At 44.7% G+C, this 15,603-nt stretch overlaps 2 protein-coding genes across 10 annotated transcripts in view; one reads left to right on the top strand and one right to left on the bottom strand.

Annotated features, from left to right (window-relative positions):
- Positions 1 to 4,029, top strand: part of LOC307240953 (sodium bicarbonate cotransporter 3-like) — a 59,526-nt gene extending 55,497 nt beyond the window's left edge. For all 7 annotated transcript variants that reach the window (XM_080014878.1, XM_080014879.1, XM_080014877.1 and 4 more), the window contains one exon: positions 583 to 4,029. In XM_080014878.1, the coding sequence (XP_079871004.1) occupies positions 583 to 606 (24 nt within the window). In that variant the 3' untranslated portion in view covers positions 607 to 4,029. The remainder of the gene's footprint in view (positions 1 to 582) is intronic.
- A 2,123-nt stretch (positions 4,030 to 6,152) lies between these two features.
- Positions 6,153 to 15,603, bottom strand: part of LOC307243678 (homocysteine-responsive endoplasmic reticulum-resident ubiquitin-like domain member 2 protein) — a 9,790-nt gene continuing 339 nt past the window's right edge. The window contains exons 2-9 of one of the 3 annotated variants that reach the window (XM_080018580.1): positions 14,710 to 15,014; positions 13,017 to 13,094; positions 11,824 to 11,940; positions 10,097 to 10,218; positions 9,881 to 10,006; positions 8,624 to 8,899; positions 8,009 to 8,129; positions 6,153 to 7,243 (exon numbers count right to left, since the gene is read on the bottom strand). In XM_080018580.1, coding sequence (XP_079874706.1) covers positions 7,085 to 7,243; positions 8,009 to 8,129; positions 8,624 to 8,899; positions 9,881 to 10,006; positions 10,097 to 10,218; positions 11,824 to 11,940; positions 13,017 to 13,094; positions 14,710 to 14,856 — 1,146 coding nt within the window. In that variant the 5' untranslated portion in view covers positions 14,857 to 15,014 and the 3' untranslated portion in view covers positions 6,153 to 7,084. The remainder of the gene's footprint in view (positions 7,244 to 8,008; positions 8,130 to 8,623; positions 8,900 to 9,880; positions 10,007 to 10,096; positions 10,219 to 11,823; positions 11,941 to 13,016; positions 13,095 to 14,709; positions 15,015 to 15,603) is intronic. The other 2 variants (XM_080018581.1, XM_080018582.1) reach the window with 2 other exon arrangements.

The following is a 15,603-nucleotide window of genomic DNA, read 5'->3' as shown; positions in this document are numbered from 1 at the left end:
TTTCATAAATATAAGTGAAAATTATCAAATTGAATTAGTAAATATGATATACATAATATAGTATAAATGTATAGATTAAACACAAGTCATAACCCTATACTCCCTATAAGTCATCAATTCAGACCTTGAAGGATCATGACCATTTCTTGGAAATATTGGTTTCAAATGACTCTTTAATTACTCGCAGCAATTCTCAAACAATTCTCACACTATTTTGGGGCCTTTCCGAGCGGATAAAGTCTCTTTCCGCAGCGAATGATTTCTCTTGAATTCCTTTGATTCTCAACTCATTTGCTGTCGGCAGTTAAGTTCCGGGTCCTCTGGGGGACGCCGTCTGGCCCTGTCCGAGCAGGGAACCGCTGTTGCAAATATGTTGCTTCACAAATTCTAATCTGTGACAGCAAACAAAGTCGTCATTCATCGTTTAGTGAATAAAGACGTATCTGAAATGTGTGTGTGTGTTCAGCACCTCACTCGATAATTACTTGCACCCAGCGCTGCATCGTCTCAACGATCTCCTGATGAAACCGCCCTCCAGTGCTGCCTATAACCTCTCTCTCTCTCTCTCTCTCTCTCTCTCAGCCAAGAGAAGGTGGCCTGTGTTAGAGTGGACGTCAGCCCGGAGCAGCCGGGGGAGCGCTCCACCGCCGAGACCTTCCTGTGACGGGCCGCGTCGGGTGTCGCCGCCACTCCACCCTGGCGGGGGCGAGGGGCGGCGGGGCCCGGCTCAACCGAACCGTCTCCCCGCGTCCCCCGGTGGACCCTGTGAGCGGCCGCCACGCGGCAGGGGAGCAGAGGAACGCTTTCCGCTCTCGCCGCCGGGCCAAAGCGCGGCCGTTTTGGAAACGTCTTCTTATTTTCAAATATTCCCCCGGGAGGTTCCCTTTGTGTTAACCATCGACCGCCCTCCCTCAAAACTGTCTATGCCAAAGCACAGGTGGCCATGTTTCGGATTTTGAGTTTAGTTCTTCGGGGGGGGATGTATATTTAAAAAAAACCTTCTTTTTTTTTTTTTTTTTTATTTCAGGGTTTTTTTAGTCTGTTTACAGCTGACATTGTGAGCTGCCCTCCACCGTCGTTCTGTTTCCCCGACTTTTATCTGAACCCGTTTTAAATCCGGAGCCCCGTAAACTAAACGACACCAGCCTCCGAACCCGCTTGACTGAAGCCATTCAGGCGCTGTCGGTTGCCAAGCGCTCACAGTACACTTTAGGATCCTCCGGGTACAACGTAGAACGTACGTACAAACTGATACCGCCACTCTGAGTCCTCGGAGTCGGTCTTGCTGCTCACGCGTCCTCTGTTGAACTCTCGGGCCGATTTCAATGTTGTGATCAATGTCAAACGGTCGTGTGTAAATAAGTATCCACTGAATTTGTAACATAGGAAAACTATTTCAGAGGCCATAATCGTACTGTACAGTAAGCACTTTAGACGCCAGCGGATCACAAGGCCCCGTTTACACCCGGCATCGACGTGCGTCTCGGGCGGGCGGCTCCGAGCGGCGCGGTGAGCGCACCCAGACCGCGTCCGGATCCCAACGCTCAAACCACATTGGGAGGCGGGTCCGGGGCCGCATTCCTTTAAGCGCGGGTGTGTCCCGGCGCCACGTTGAAGGGCCGCCGCCTCAGCTGACGTCCTCAAAATGCAAAACAAGAAGCCACGACAACAGGTAAAATGGATTCTCGCGGATGAAGTACACAGGAAACACGCTGAAATCTTGTTTCGTACAAGTGGGAAACTAACGGCGGGACAAAACACATCCAAAATAAAAACACTGTTTTTATTCGTTTTAATCGGGGGGGAACGGGGACGCTCAGTGGATCGGAGATGGCTCCCTCTCCGCTGTGCGGATCCAACGCCGAATGGGACAGTCCCTTAACTCAGTCGTGTTTAAAATAATAATAATAATAATAATAATAATAATGACTTCACTGTTTCAGTAGGAAACAGACGAAAATAAATACATCTAAAATAAAAACAGGAAAAGCCGCGCAGCGTGTACGGCGCACCGCTGGTCAGAGGAAAAAGAAAGAAAAAAAATCTGCTCACATTCTCTTATGATATAATAATAATAATTCTCTAATTATGTTCATGTTTAAAATTTTCCGTACAAGTGAGAAAAGCAGGGACGTAAACAACTCTGTTCGGCCTGAACCCTGCGCTGCCACAGATCACACGGCACCAACTTTTCACTCCGCGTTGTTGCAAATTCGCGGGTGCGCCGAGGTTCCCCGCGCAACTGTGAATGATGTGCGTGTTTATTTGCCTGTAGAGCGGGGAATTGACGGAAGGCGCTTCATTCGCCCCGGAAGCCGGGGCTGGGAACGCCGTCACACCCGAGGTGGCGGCGTCCCCAGTACAAGTCAGGAAACAACGATGGACGCCTCCTTGGCTGCGCTTGCCCTTTCGTAAAAGGGACAGCTGCGGAACAACCAGAGGGCGGGGTCGGCGCGGGTCTACCGACTTTCCCGGGCGGAAATCCCTTCCCGTTGAAATCTCCCGACTTCGCCAGTCCGAATGGAACGCGCCGTTAGATGCGATCACAAGTGGAGACGCATGCTAACGCCCGGTTGTGAACAGAAGAACCTAGAACGCTCCACTCGTGATCGGATCACCCGAGACGCGCGCTCATGCCCGGTGTGAACGCGGCCGTGGTTTCTCACCTGCCGTGGCCGATAGTTTGATTTTATTCCCAAAGGTTACTGAACCCGAAAAATGTACGGTTTGCAACTTAAGAATCAAATGATTTCTGAGGTTGTTACACAATATATATTTTTTTGTCCACAACTCAACTTATTTTGTCGCTGGGATCAAATATTTTGACATGCAATTACCCATTAAATTAAAGAAAAATAATAAAAATCCGAGCCCGTATTAATCACACCACTTTTTATATTCTGTGCATAGTCTGTGTCTCTGTGTGTGTATGATGTGGTGTCGATTAATCGGTAAATCCAGTATTCTATGACTGTCATTTTATGCAAAATGTTTCTACAGTGATTGTAAAGTGTTGCCGTTATTGTCATCTCGCTACGTGCAGTACCGTCTTTAGCAATAACTTTTCAATCCCGTGTGTGTGTGTGTGTGTGTGTGTGTGTGTGTGTGTGTGTGTGTGTGTGTGTGTGTGTGTGTGTGTGTGTGTGTGTGTGTGTGTGTGTGTGTGTGTGTGTGTGTGTGTGTGTGTGTGGGCGCGGACCCTGCCGTCGTCTCCGTCGGTGTGTAGCTCTGGATATGGACAGTAGCTTATGTGCCTTGTGAAAGCTCTTCATGTGCACGTCCTGCATTTCAGACGTTTCAAAAAGTGTTTCTCATAAATGTTCATGGCACCAAAACGCCAAAGACAAAGGAAGAGCCGTTTATTTTCGTAGATGAATCCGTCGTCCGTTCGGTCGCTGAAGCGCGTTGTCAGAGCCTGTTGTTTTTAATCTGTAGAATCCTCCCGCTGATATCTTAAAAAGAAAACTATTTTAGCCTCATCTCTGTTGTATTTGTTTAAAAAGTTCAACCTCTAGAATCGATATTTAGGTACTTGTTCTTGAGCGTTCAGTGAATGTCAAAAAGGTTGTACCTTGAATATTCTATGATCTTTAAACTTGCTTAGTACTTGTCCATGTGTCATTTCAAAGGTGCGCAAGTCTTTATATTCACAAGAGAATTCATGATATTTTGTTTTAAACGGCACAGTTTTGATGTATGTCAGTTTTGTGTGGTGTATAGTCCAAATCCAGATTATAAAGGCTGATGTCAACTAATTAACAAGAATTTCACTACTCAGCAGGTACTTAAGAGTACTCTATCGAAGAAGAAAAAAATACAGTATTGATTCATCCCCATTTACAGTGTAAAATCTCTATTGTACAAATTGACCTGATGGGATGTCTGTGTTTACATCTTGATTCAAAGCAAAGTCTTTCTGGCGGCCGGCATCGGAGCCGCAGATCATCCACCTGAATGATGACAAACCCGATTTTTTTTTTTTTTTTTTTATATATAACCAATAGAAAGCAATAAAAACATGTACGAAAACGCTGTTTGATTCTATTTATTTTTTTCCCCAACGCTTCCAGTTTCGTTTTGAGATCAGTGGAAGCCGCTCCGCATTTCATTTGGCACGTCAGCCGCCAGTCAGGTAAACACTGCTCGGGTTTAGCTTTTTTGGGGGAGGCTCTTTTGACTTGTTTCTCCAACGCTGGGACACACTGAGGGAAACGTTACTAAAGTGGAAGAGATTTCACAGCGAATAGAACCTACATGCCACGTAAGCATTGTCAGGCTTCATCGGTCGAATGGAAGAAAACTGTTTAATCCGTATTATGTTCCAGTGTCGATGTGAGTAAAAGCCTCCTCCATCGGGTGGTTGTGTGTTACACACTGGAACAGTCAGATGATGGGAGCCAACCTTGTGACAACGCCCGGGTTGAAAACAGCGAAACCATCCCTTCGGTTCTTCCATTTCAACGAGGTGAGAAAATACTTGTGCTAGTCTGTGACGTGTTGTTCAGCAGTACTTTGTGACCTTTGACCTCAGCATGTTTCAAATTGTGGATTGCGATAAAAAAAAAAAAAAAAAAACAGTTGTAGGACGCGGCACTAAAACAGCTCTCACAAGTCACCGGTAGAGTTTGTATTTAAACTGACTCCCGTTTACCAAACAAACACTGAAGGTATTTGTAGTCACTTTGTGGAAACGATAAAGGCAGGAGACATGCACGGGGTTTCTGCCCATCCTTAAAATGTCTTACGAATACCACGATGTCAATGTCATTGCAACGCACCCGGAGATTAAGCACAATAAGCTCTAAAAATGTGCGTAATCGACATGAGTCGCTCAAGCCTTCGTGCGAATCGTCCTGGGTTGCTCCGGAAAACTCAAATGAGTCATAACTAATGACGTGCTCGAGTGAATGAAACTCCATGCACAAAGCAATGAGTTCTCAATCCACCATCGAGTCATCTTTAAAGGAATGAATACATTAAGGTATGAAAAGATGCGGCTGCTGACTGTTATGGCTTTCTGATTATCAAACCGTCTAAGCTGTGCAGAGCGACATCTTTTTGCCGGATATGAAACTTTTACCTTTTCACGATGTTGATTGAAGGTCCTTCTTGTCGACCGGGGCACGATGTGAAGATTGAGATTCACGCATCAAAACAATTTTTTTCTTTTCTTTTAAAGGGTTCAAGGAAATATAAGTGGCTATAAAGTGAAGCATCAGGGACAATGAAGGGTTTCTACCACCAGCAGCCGGTAGAGGGCAGTGTTTGCATATCTCATCAGAGCTATTGAGGCTTGAGGGTCAGTACAGCACTTTAGTTTCAACTGAAACCTGTGAGAACATGTTCAGATACGGACGCAGCGCAACGTCGCAGACGATGGAGTTTCCCTTTGTTTTATTTCTGCAATTTACCGACAGTCACTTTGTTTCGTCGAAGCTTTGGCTTCTTCTGATTGATTTTGTTTTTCTTGGTCACTTGATATGGGGGAACGCCGTAGCATTGAAGTCGAGCACGTGCACAAGGCATAAATACTGCATGGCTGTTTGTTAAAAAGTGCAAGCTAAATAAAGTATAATCTGGGGTTTTTTGTAAGAAAATCATCTTGCGGATTACCACTTTAAGGGACACCGAAAATAAATGATAAACACATAGGGTCTTCGGTATTGGTGGTATTGCAAATTCTAATTTCAGTTTTTGTATCGGTAGTCGGTGTCAATAACGTCCCGATTGTGAGTACACAGTACTTGTACACGCATCAGGGGGGTAAAAAGTGGTGTGTCGCTTCAGTACAATACTGTGTTCCTTATGAAGATACCTGTTATAGCGCGTCAACACCACCACCTGCTGGACCATGAAGGGACAGCAGAGGCTCTCCCTCACTGGTGGTGTCCTCTGGACCCTCGTGTTCTGGAATCCATGAAGACAACGTTCAGTGCTTTCTCTTGATATAAAAAGGTAGATATGAAAAAGTAAAACAAAACACACGGTGACTATTATATAAAAGTATGGTGAAACTTCCTGAAATGGGTCTCGTGCAGATAAAAGCTCGTTGAACGTTGTACTGTTTCACCAGGCAACATATTATAGATTTTTTAAATAAAATACACAATATATTAAAAAAAAAAGTGAACAAATTATCATCTTGCCACCACCATTTATTCTTGTGAAATGAAGAATTTAAACAATGTCCATTAAAGAAAAATCAAATATAGGAAAAGCAAAGCAGGCATTTAAATGGATCTATTTTCAATTTCTGTGTGATTTTAAATTGTTTTCAAATCATAAAATAGTCCCGGTGGTGGAGCATAGTTTCAGTCTGGGATCGCCCGATCTGTACGTAGTGCTACAATTTCAACAGCCAAGGTCTTCAGCTGGAAAATATTGAGCGGCAAATTATAGAATGTACTTTCAAAAGGCCTTCGCACACAAACTTCACATTTGAATGGACTCCATTTTAAATCCCACCACAGACACCAAACAACATGGACATGACACCGTCCCTAATAAATGATTTACACTGGTACTTGAGTCCATTTCAAGTAGACTCCATTTCTATATTTGTCATTGAAGCGTCTTCGTAGCGGATACCTTTTAAAAAAAAAAAAAAAAAAAAAAAAAAAATTTAAAAAAAATCACGTGAATGCAGCTTCCTCTCCACTGAGTGATTTACTAAATTAAAACAAGCTCTACAGACCTACTTTACAAAGACAACACTCTGATGGTCAAGATGACAAAAGGTGATTTTCTGTCGCTACATGACAAAATAATAACATCAACTCGGGCTGAAAGTCGACGAGTGAAGTCAGTCGACTGAACTGAATTCCAGTTGAGCAGTTTCGGGAAGTGACGTGGCCTTCAGGCGGCGCTCGGAAAAAACGAATAGTCGAATATCCGTATTGAGCAGCTAAAACCCAAGTCGGGTACAGCCCAAATATTAATTATACTACAATAACGTCTCGCACTCCTATAAAATCAGAAGCAGTTCTCTGCGTTTGACATTGAAGTGTGTTGTTTCCATGAGTCCTCGGCGGGAAATACTGGAGCCCAGCGCCTGGTGCCGGTGTGAAGGGGGCTGCCCCAGGGCTCAGTTCGCAGCATTTTGTTGCCCCTCCGGAATGAGCGACATGAAGAAGGTGATGATGAAGGACCAGGTGGACGACAGGAAGCCGGCGTGCGGCGCGGCGTTGGCGTCCTCCACTCCTTCCTCCCCACTTTCACCGTCGTCATCCTCCACCGCTTGCTCCTGAACAGAACAAAAAGGGGGCACGTTGTGGATCACAGGTGAGGGAAAACTGACGGGAAACCTTTATTTCGCAAAAAAACATGTACCGGTTGTTGGAACATTTATTTAAAAAAATATATGAATATATGAAAATATATCGTTCATATCTTTCTGGGATAAAATGCTTCAATTTATGCCTACTGCTCATCACATGGTAAAAGGTACAAGATCAATGTGGTGAACTGCCATTACCTGCAATAAAATCAATCCCATGATTAAATTATAGGATTATTTTGTTATCAATTAATAAACGCAAAATTTTGTCAGGCACATTGAAATACTCACCAGCAGAGCACATAATCAAAGCAGAGTTTATCACAGAATATTTGATTGTAATGCATCAAATCAATGAGGACAGTGAATTTCTGATTCCAAATGTTTGAATTCTCCGTAAATTCTGATGAACTACCGTCATCCAAACTGATTTTACTATTTATTATTATTCAAATATTAATCACAGTATGAACTACATCTTGTCCATCGACATCTTTTGCCCGGAGCCACCACCTTCGTCTCTCACTTGTCTCTTTAAGACAGACGCGCGCGAAAGCGCGACCGTACTTCCGAGACACCTCCCTAGAGGCTCCAACGCATCATCAACGCGCAATCATCATCATCATCATCATGGACTTGCCAACGACGATCATTTAGGACTAGACATAAGAGACGCTGCTTTCCGGTCCGAGTCCCGCGTTCATCTGAGTGAATGAGATAAGTCATCCAGACCTCCACCCTTTCCTGGAGGTCGGGGTTGTGCGGTTCCCCCTCCACGTCCTCCTGGTGGGCCCCGTCTCCCGGAACGTGGAATTCATTCTCCAGGTTGAAGGGGAACCAGCCGGCTTGGTGCCTGGGTCATGCACGACACAACAGAGACGACGAGGTGAACTGAAAAAGAGGCTCAGATCGTTGTTTTTTTGGTGTTTTTTTCCTCCTTTTCCCCCAAAGCTTCCAGACACAGGTTTTAACTTCATTGTTGTGCAACTGCAAAAACCACAGCCGTGCTGCAGGTTACCACACAGTGGGTAAAAAGCCTGGGGATCTGATAGTTTTAATTCAAATTGAGTTAAACAGGGTTGAAATAAATCGTAATTTCCATGGTTCACATTCACAGCTCCCCCCAGACCCTGATATGATAAAAAGTATACGATGCTATAATCAAATTCACATTTGAGTTCCTATCCTGGAATATTCACAGAAATAAACCGCAAAAATAAATGGGAGGAAAACGGGGGACGCTGGGGGGGTCTTCATGATGTCCGTTTGGCTCTTCGGGGCTTAACCGACACCACCGCTCGGACAAGCTAATGGGGGTGAAGAGAGGAGGCAGCGGGAGCCACTCACAGGTTGAGCACCAGCATGGCCCCCATCACCAGGATGAAGCGGCTGAAGGAGGAGTAGAAGTAGAACACGCTGATCAAGATGGCCGTGCGCGACATGGTGTACATCCAGTACAGCCAGTCTCGGTTCTCCTCATCCTCGTTCGGGGCCTCGCCCGCCGGGGCGTTCACCTGGACCTCGCCGTGCTCCTGGGGCGGCGGCGGGTTCAGGTCCGACTGGTGCGCCGCGTCGACGGGTTGGGCCGGCACGGAGCGATGTGCGGAGGCCGCCCACATCTGACTGGAGGCAAAGTAAAAACAATAATAACAATAAGTAACAAAAAAACAAAGGACAGAGAAGGACGGCATATTAGAGAAATATTAAGAGAAGATAAACACCGATCAGCCATAACATTAAAACCAGTGACAGGTGAAGTGAATAACACTTCAGGCAGCAAGTGAACAGTCAGTTCTTGAAGTTGATGTGTTGGAAGCAGGAAAAATGGCCAAGCGTAAGGATCTGAGCCACAAGGACCAAATTGTGATGGCTAGACGACTGGGTCAGAGCATCTCCAAAACGGCAGGTCTTGTGGGGTGTTCCCGGTATGCAGTGGTTAGTACCGACCAAAAGTGGTCCAAGGAAGGACAACCAGTGCACCGGCGACAGGGTCTAAAGCGCCTACAACGGACCATGAACTGGACCATGGAGCAACGGAAGAAGGTGGCCTGGTCTGATGAATCAGCTTTTCTTCTACATCATGTGGATGGGTGGGGTTAGGGTCCGATCCGATGGAGCATCTGTGGGATGTGCTGGAAAAACAAGCCTGATCCATGGGGGCCCCACCTCCCAACTTCCAGGACTCAAAGGATCTGCTGCTAACGTCTTGGTGCCAGACACCACAGGACACCTTCAGAGGTCTTGTGGAGTCCATGCCTCCACGGGTCACAGCTGTTTTGGTGGCACGAGGGGGAGCTTCATAATATTAGTGGTTATTAGTGCTGGTTTTAATGTTGTGGCTGATCAGTGTATATATGGTCTGATGAGATAGCAGTGGTGATAATAGTAATAATGTAATTATAATAATACTAACAGTAATACTACAAATACTACTACTACTACGACTAATAAAATGACAATAATATTAAATATATAAATATAATTAAAAATAATGAAACCAACTGCAATAGAGCGTAGCAGAGGGATGGAGCAATTATTCCTTGAACTAGGTCATAAATGTAATCATCAGGCCAGGACAGAAATACAAAATATGAAGGTGCTCACTAATGCATGTAGTACTGTTGGACATATTGCTGCTGCCACCACATGAGCGTCATGGGGGTGTACGTGGGAGCTGCCGTATTCTCTGTTGGAGGGGAGGGCTGCCAGTACGGGTTCCACATCATGGGACTGAAATACAGGGCAATTCAATCCCAACAATGATATTAGAACAGCCTCAAAAATAATAACAATCCTCATGATGACTTGAATGGAGCTTACCTATGTGTAAAGGCCAGGTGCATCGCATGGTAAGGGCTGTGCGCCCAAAACGGCGCTCCACCGCCGCTCGATGCCAAATGGCTGCTCTGGGAGGGGAAGGGGCTTGTAGAATTCAGTTGGGGCTGAAACAGGGAGAAAATATACTGTATCTATTATATTTCATGACTCAGCAACGTAGCCACCTTTTGCAGATATAACCGCTGAACACAATCGTGGTGTTCTTTCCACCACGGAAATCAAATATTGTTGGGGAAGTTCCCACAATTGCGTTGCACTTGTAGGTTGATTTGCCTTCGCCCTTCTGTCCAGTTCATCCCAAAGCAGCTCCACGGGGCTTAAGTCTGGAGACTGTGCCGGACATTCCATGACTCGAAGCCTCCCGTCTTGTTCTCTTCTCTTAAGGTGGTTGTGACGTAGCCTTGAGGTTTGTGTTGGGTCTTCATGTTGCTGTCGGATGAACCCCTGACCAACTAGGTGTAGACCAGAGGGCATTGCGTGGCGCTGCAAAATGGCGCTGCAAAATGGCGCTGCGGTAGCCCTTTTTGTTTCAAGGTGCCGGTCCCTCCGTGCAAGTCACCGACTCTGTATCCGGCAAAAGAGCCCCAGACCGTCACGCTTCCTCCTCCATGTTTGACAGTTACAAAAACCCTGCGTCACGAACCCAAGATTTCCAATTTTGACTCGTCACTCCATCGCACCTTCTTCCGGTCTTCAGTAAGTCCACTGGCGGTGCTTCACAGCGCAGACACGCCTCTTTATATATTTAAATCTCAATATGCAAATCTTGTGATTGGTTGCTTACTTGTGTGGAGAATGAAAAACGGAAGCCAAACAGAGAACTGGAGCAGAGTTTTGTTTTGTTTTTTTGTTGTTTTTGTTTGGAATTTAGCGCGATCGCTCAAGCATAACATCTGCAGGCATTGTTTGCAACAACTTTCATGGCTTATTCTATCTCCATTGCTGCAGAACAGCTGTGAGTTGTTATTGTTAGCCAAGTACTTCTTCCCCGAAAAAGGGAACAAGGGAAAACGTTTTTTAACTCTGGAATTTACATTATTTTTGGTATTCAAAACTTTGTTATTATTATTTTGTTTTTTTAAACCTCTGGCAGTTTAGCGCTTACCTTTGTACCACCTCACTATATTCACTGGACTTGAACTGCTTACATTTTAATAAAAAAAATAAATGGGGGCTTAATGCGCAGGGAATGAGCTTTTGAGTGACGTCAGTATTGGAAACTGGAAAAATGGGGGTGTTCTAAAACTCTAAAACGATTATTGGGAACGACAATGTTTCACTTGGAAAACATTTGCAAGCAAAACATGCCAAATAAGGCAGAGTTTTGTCCGAACCCCTGTCTTGCATCGCATAACCAGCCATCCGTGCGTGTGCAGGGGAGGGGTCGCGGCGGCGCTAATCACGCCGAGATTTAGGGGACACAGCCCCTTGATGTTGGAAGTCGATTTCGATCAAACGAAGGTGTAAACTGCGTTTCGACAACCGATTGCATCAAATGGGAGAACAAAGATCACCTGCAACCCCAAAACCAGGAAGGATGTTTCAGGTGTGTGTCTGCTCGGTCAAAATGACAACACAGGCTTGTCTAAGAGTGTACAATTGTAAACGGTCAATCCATGAGGTAACAACAGACAACAACGTACGGGTGGAGCAACGCCACGATGATGAAATCAATGGCAACAGGTGAGAGAGGGTGACGGCAAACCTACCGCGGGAGCAGCCGCCGGGCCCTGCGGGGACTTGTTACCACGATTGCTGTGGGGCTTCGGGGACGGGGGAGGTGTTCGAGAGGCGCACACCAGGTGAAGCATGTGGTACTCGTCATGCTGTTGGGAGACATCGGGTGTCACTCGCAAGGACAAAATCTGTCGCATGGCGGCTACTGTTAGGATCGCTGGAGTGATCAAAGTAGCAAAAATCAAGACTGTTGTGGTCGTACGGTATGAAAAGTAACGTAGTGTAATGCCTGGAACATGCTCGGGCCATATGGCCGTAAGGGCTGGAGGTTAAGTTTAGACCCTGCCCGGCACTGGCTATCATTTCTCTAGGGTTAGGCTCTATACGTTTCTGTATTGCATTGTGAATTTGATAGTTTTACTTATGTATTCATATACAATCCAGTCTTTTTTTAACATAGCCTTTCTATATCATACATCCATTAATATCCAATACACGCCCGTTCAAAGTCTTAAGACTTAAGACATTTAAGTCTCAGTTTCACAAAATGCAAGGACAACATTGTCATAAAGAATAAGCAGCAAATGTGAAAATATAGACACGTTAGCACTTCAGCGTTTCGGGTTTCTTCAGTCAATGATTCAGTTGAGTTTATGCGGAATGCCGGGCGGGCACTGCTCGCCGCGCAGGGCTGCCCTCTCGCGTGCGTGACGCTGAAGGTCACGCGCCTGCCGCTCGGCTAGCATCTCCAGCGCTAGTGTAGATGTGAGCCAGGCGTGCGTCCTGTGCTTCATGTACTGGATGGTGATGTCACAAATGGCCTTAGCTGTACAGAGCGGCTCGCTGTTTATTCAAAGTTTATGAATATAACACGTGCGGCGTGTCCAAATTGCACTGAATTCGACACTGCACGTCCTTGGGGCCCCCGGGGATACACCCGCCAAGCGTGAAGTCGATGGGATGAACGGTTGTCGAGATAATCAAAGGACATACAGACCTAGAATTATAGATATCTATAGGCTACTCGAAACAAAAACAATCCCTTATTACTTTGATATCAAATCAAAGTTTAAATTGCATAAATTCACAAACGAAAACTAAAGAATACCAAGGGCTAAATGGTGGTGGCCGTACAAATGTGTCGTTTTCAGAGAGCGCGGTGAGAAAGTACATTTAAGAAAGTGTTATCCAGAGAGAGAGAGAGAGAGAGAGAGAGAGAGCTTACCTTTCTGAGCACATCTTTTAAGGTGAAGTGATCCAAAAGGAGTTTTCCAGAATACACCAGCCTCTGGTCTTTCGAGCTCTAAAATGTAAAACGGGAAAATAGGTTTTAAATGCCTAAAACGCTTGAATGATAAAAACCGACGGTGACACCTTTCTAAAACATATATTTATTAACAACGATGTTGACTCAAGTTGCAATCCAAATGTTCCATTTGTAATATAAAAATGTGGAAAAGAAAGGGGTTGGGGAATGAGGGAGGTCTCAATAGAAGCTTTAGCAGGGCAGCAGTCAGGGGGATAAGCCCGCTGTAAAAGTGGATTAGACGGAGGCGACGCGGGCACAACGCCACTTTTCTTACAGTATGTTCTCAACGGATGTTTTCATGGTTTTTTTTTTTTTTTTCCTCTTGTGCGGTGTTGGAAACCAACAAAAATTACTGAGGTTAGGAACGCATCCTGTGGAAGAAATTACCATCGCAATCATAGTGAATTTCCAACAAGTATCAGTATTCAGTATAGTATCACGATATCCACTTATATTCAAATTCCCTGATGAAAGAATCTAAATGAGTTTCCTCGCAGCGATTGTAAAGCTACGACTAAAACTGTTCTCAAATGAAAACAATTCATTGCTATTATTTTCCATTTAAACACCATCAGTTAGCGGTTAATAGTTACAACAAACACATTCAGATGTGATATGATTGGACATTTCAGGTCAAATCTGCTTACTTGTGGAGGTTTCTCTCCTGAAAGTTTCATGACCAATGGAATAAAAAAAAAAAAAAAGGTATTATTCAGCATTTTGCTGTGGCTTCACATTTGTGAATTATTACAAGATAATTACAGCTCCTTAAGAATTTGAACAGGAAGTCTCAATGTGTCTAATTAGTGTGTTTTGCATAATCCACATGAGTGGCTTGACACACTAATCTCTTGGTTGTAGAAATAGAATAAATTGTTATTCCTGACACAATACAACAAAACACCAAGTACCACATTTTTAGAGGAACTGATTAATTTCATCAATCAATCAATGCATTTTGTTTTTTAACCTTTCATTTTGGATATTGGTGTGGTACTTGCGTGCATACTATCTGAGCAGAATTGGCATTTTGCCTCCCAAATTTGAAGGAAACGTTTCAGCCAAAGCACATTGACACTCACAGTGGCACATGTTTTTTTTTTGTTTTTTTTTAGTTTGGGTCAATACATTTTTGCTCAATGTTACTGTATATCATTTTAAACCACACAATGCTAAATGTGACTAAGTTATGATAAGTAATAATCTAGAATGTTTATCATAACCTCAGTAAAAATATGATATGAAACCAAATGATCTTTAAATGCTTATTGAGATGTCAACCTTGACACAAATCGAATTAGAATTTCCCCCTGGGGATTGACATGGTGTTGTCTTATCTCGCAAGCACGCACACGCACACACACACACACACACACACAAAAACACAAACGGCGCAAGGCGCACACCTGCTCAATGAGAGCGTTTAGGGGTTCAGCGCCTTGCTCAAGGACACGATTGATTAATTATAAATGATTGTGAATGCGAAACTGAAATTGTAAAACCAAGATACCAAAATTTAGAACGTAAGTATTCCTTCTACTGTGAAGCTTCCGGTGTTCTCGCCTGATGACCGCGAGAAAGGAGAACGCTTTGAAATGAAAACACTCACGGGTTTACTGGGGTAGATGTCGGACAGGTGGGCTTTAAGCTTCTCCACCGTCCAGTTTTGGAAGCAGCTGACCTTCTGGTCGTTGTACTTCTGGTTCGGTGACTTGATGACAAGGGTAACCGGGAGGTCCACCACATCTTGATCCATCACTGAAAACCATCCGCCTTGGATCCAGGGACAATTATTCACTTGGCTTCTTCACGGGGCTTCGCGTCAATTCCTCGCGCTCCCCGCATCCCTACCCTCCCCTCCTCCTCCTCCTCCACGGGCCGACTGGGGCTGCAGGAGAGATCATGTACGGGAGCCTGGAGGCGAGACAAAGACAGTATGTCGGACAGGTAGGGAGGCAAAATTCAACACCGATTTTCGGGCGACTCATGTAGATCCATGCCACCGTATGCATCTACTGTATGCATGTGCTTAGTGTGGACTAACTGACACCTGCCATATGGGACTCACTAGTGTCCAGTCAGCACAGTGCGGCCATGTGAACTTGTTGTTTGTATGTCTAACTTATTATTTCATTTTCATTCGCATCTTTCTCCACTCCACCCTAAATCCCCCCCCCCAGGGATTGACGAAGTGTCATTTTGGCTTATCTTGGATGTCAAAATAGTGCTTGGTTAATCAGGGGAATACAGGAATTCCAATTGTTGCAATGAATATATATTTGGTGGCGGTAGAAACCGGGCAGTTTAGGAACCGGATGGTTCTATGGACTGTTATCACAGCACATTCCTTTCGGTCAGATAGGAAGGCACCGACTAGCAACTTGAATGGATCTACCCATTAGTGGTGGTGTAGATCCTCTCTCTCTCTCTCTGATTTTATAACATCACAAATATTAACTGTAGTGCAGAAGAACCGCATTCACTTTGACACATGTGAAGTATA

This window comes from Zeus faber, assembly GCF_960531495.2.
Source record: "Zeus faber genome assembly, chromosome: 1".
NCBI lineage: Eukaryota > Metazoa > Chordata > Actinopteri > Zeiformes > Zeidae > Zeus > Zeus faber.
Note: the sequence above shows the minus strand (reverse complement) of the source record. Positions and strands in the feature narration are given on the sequence as shown.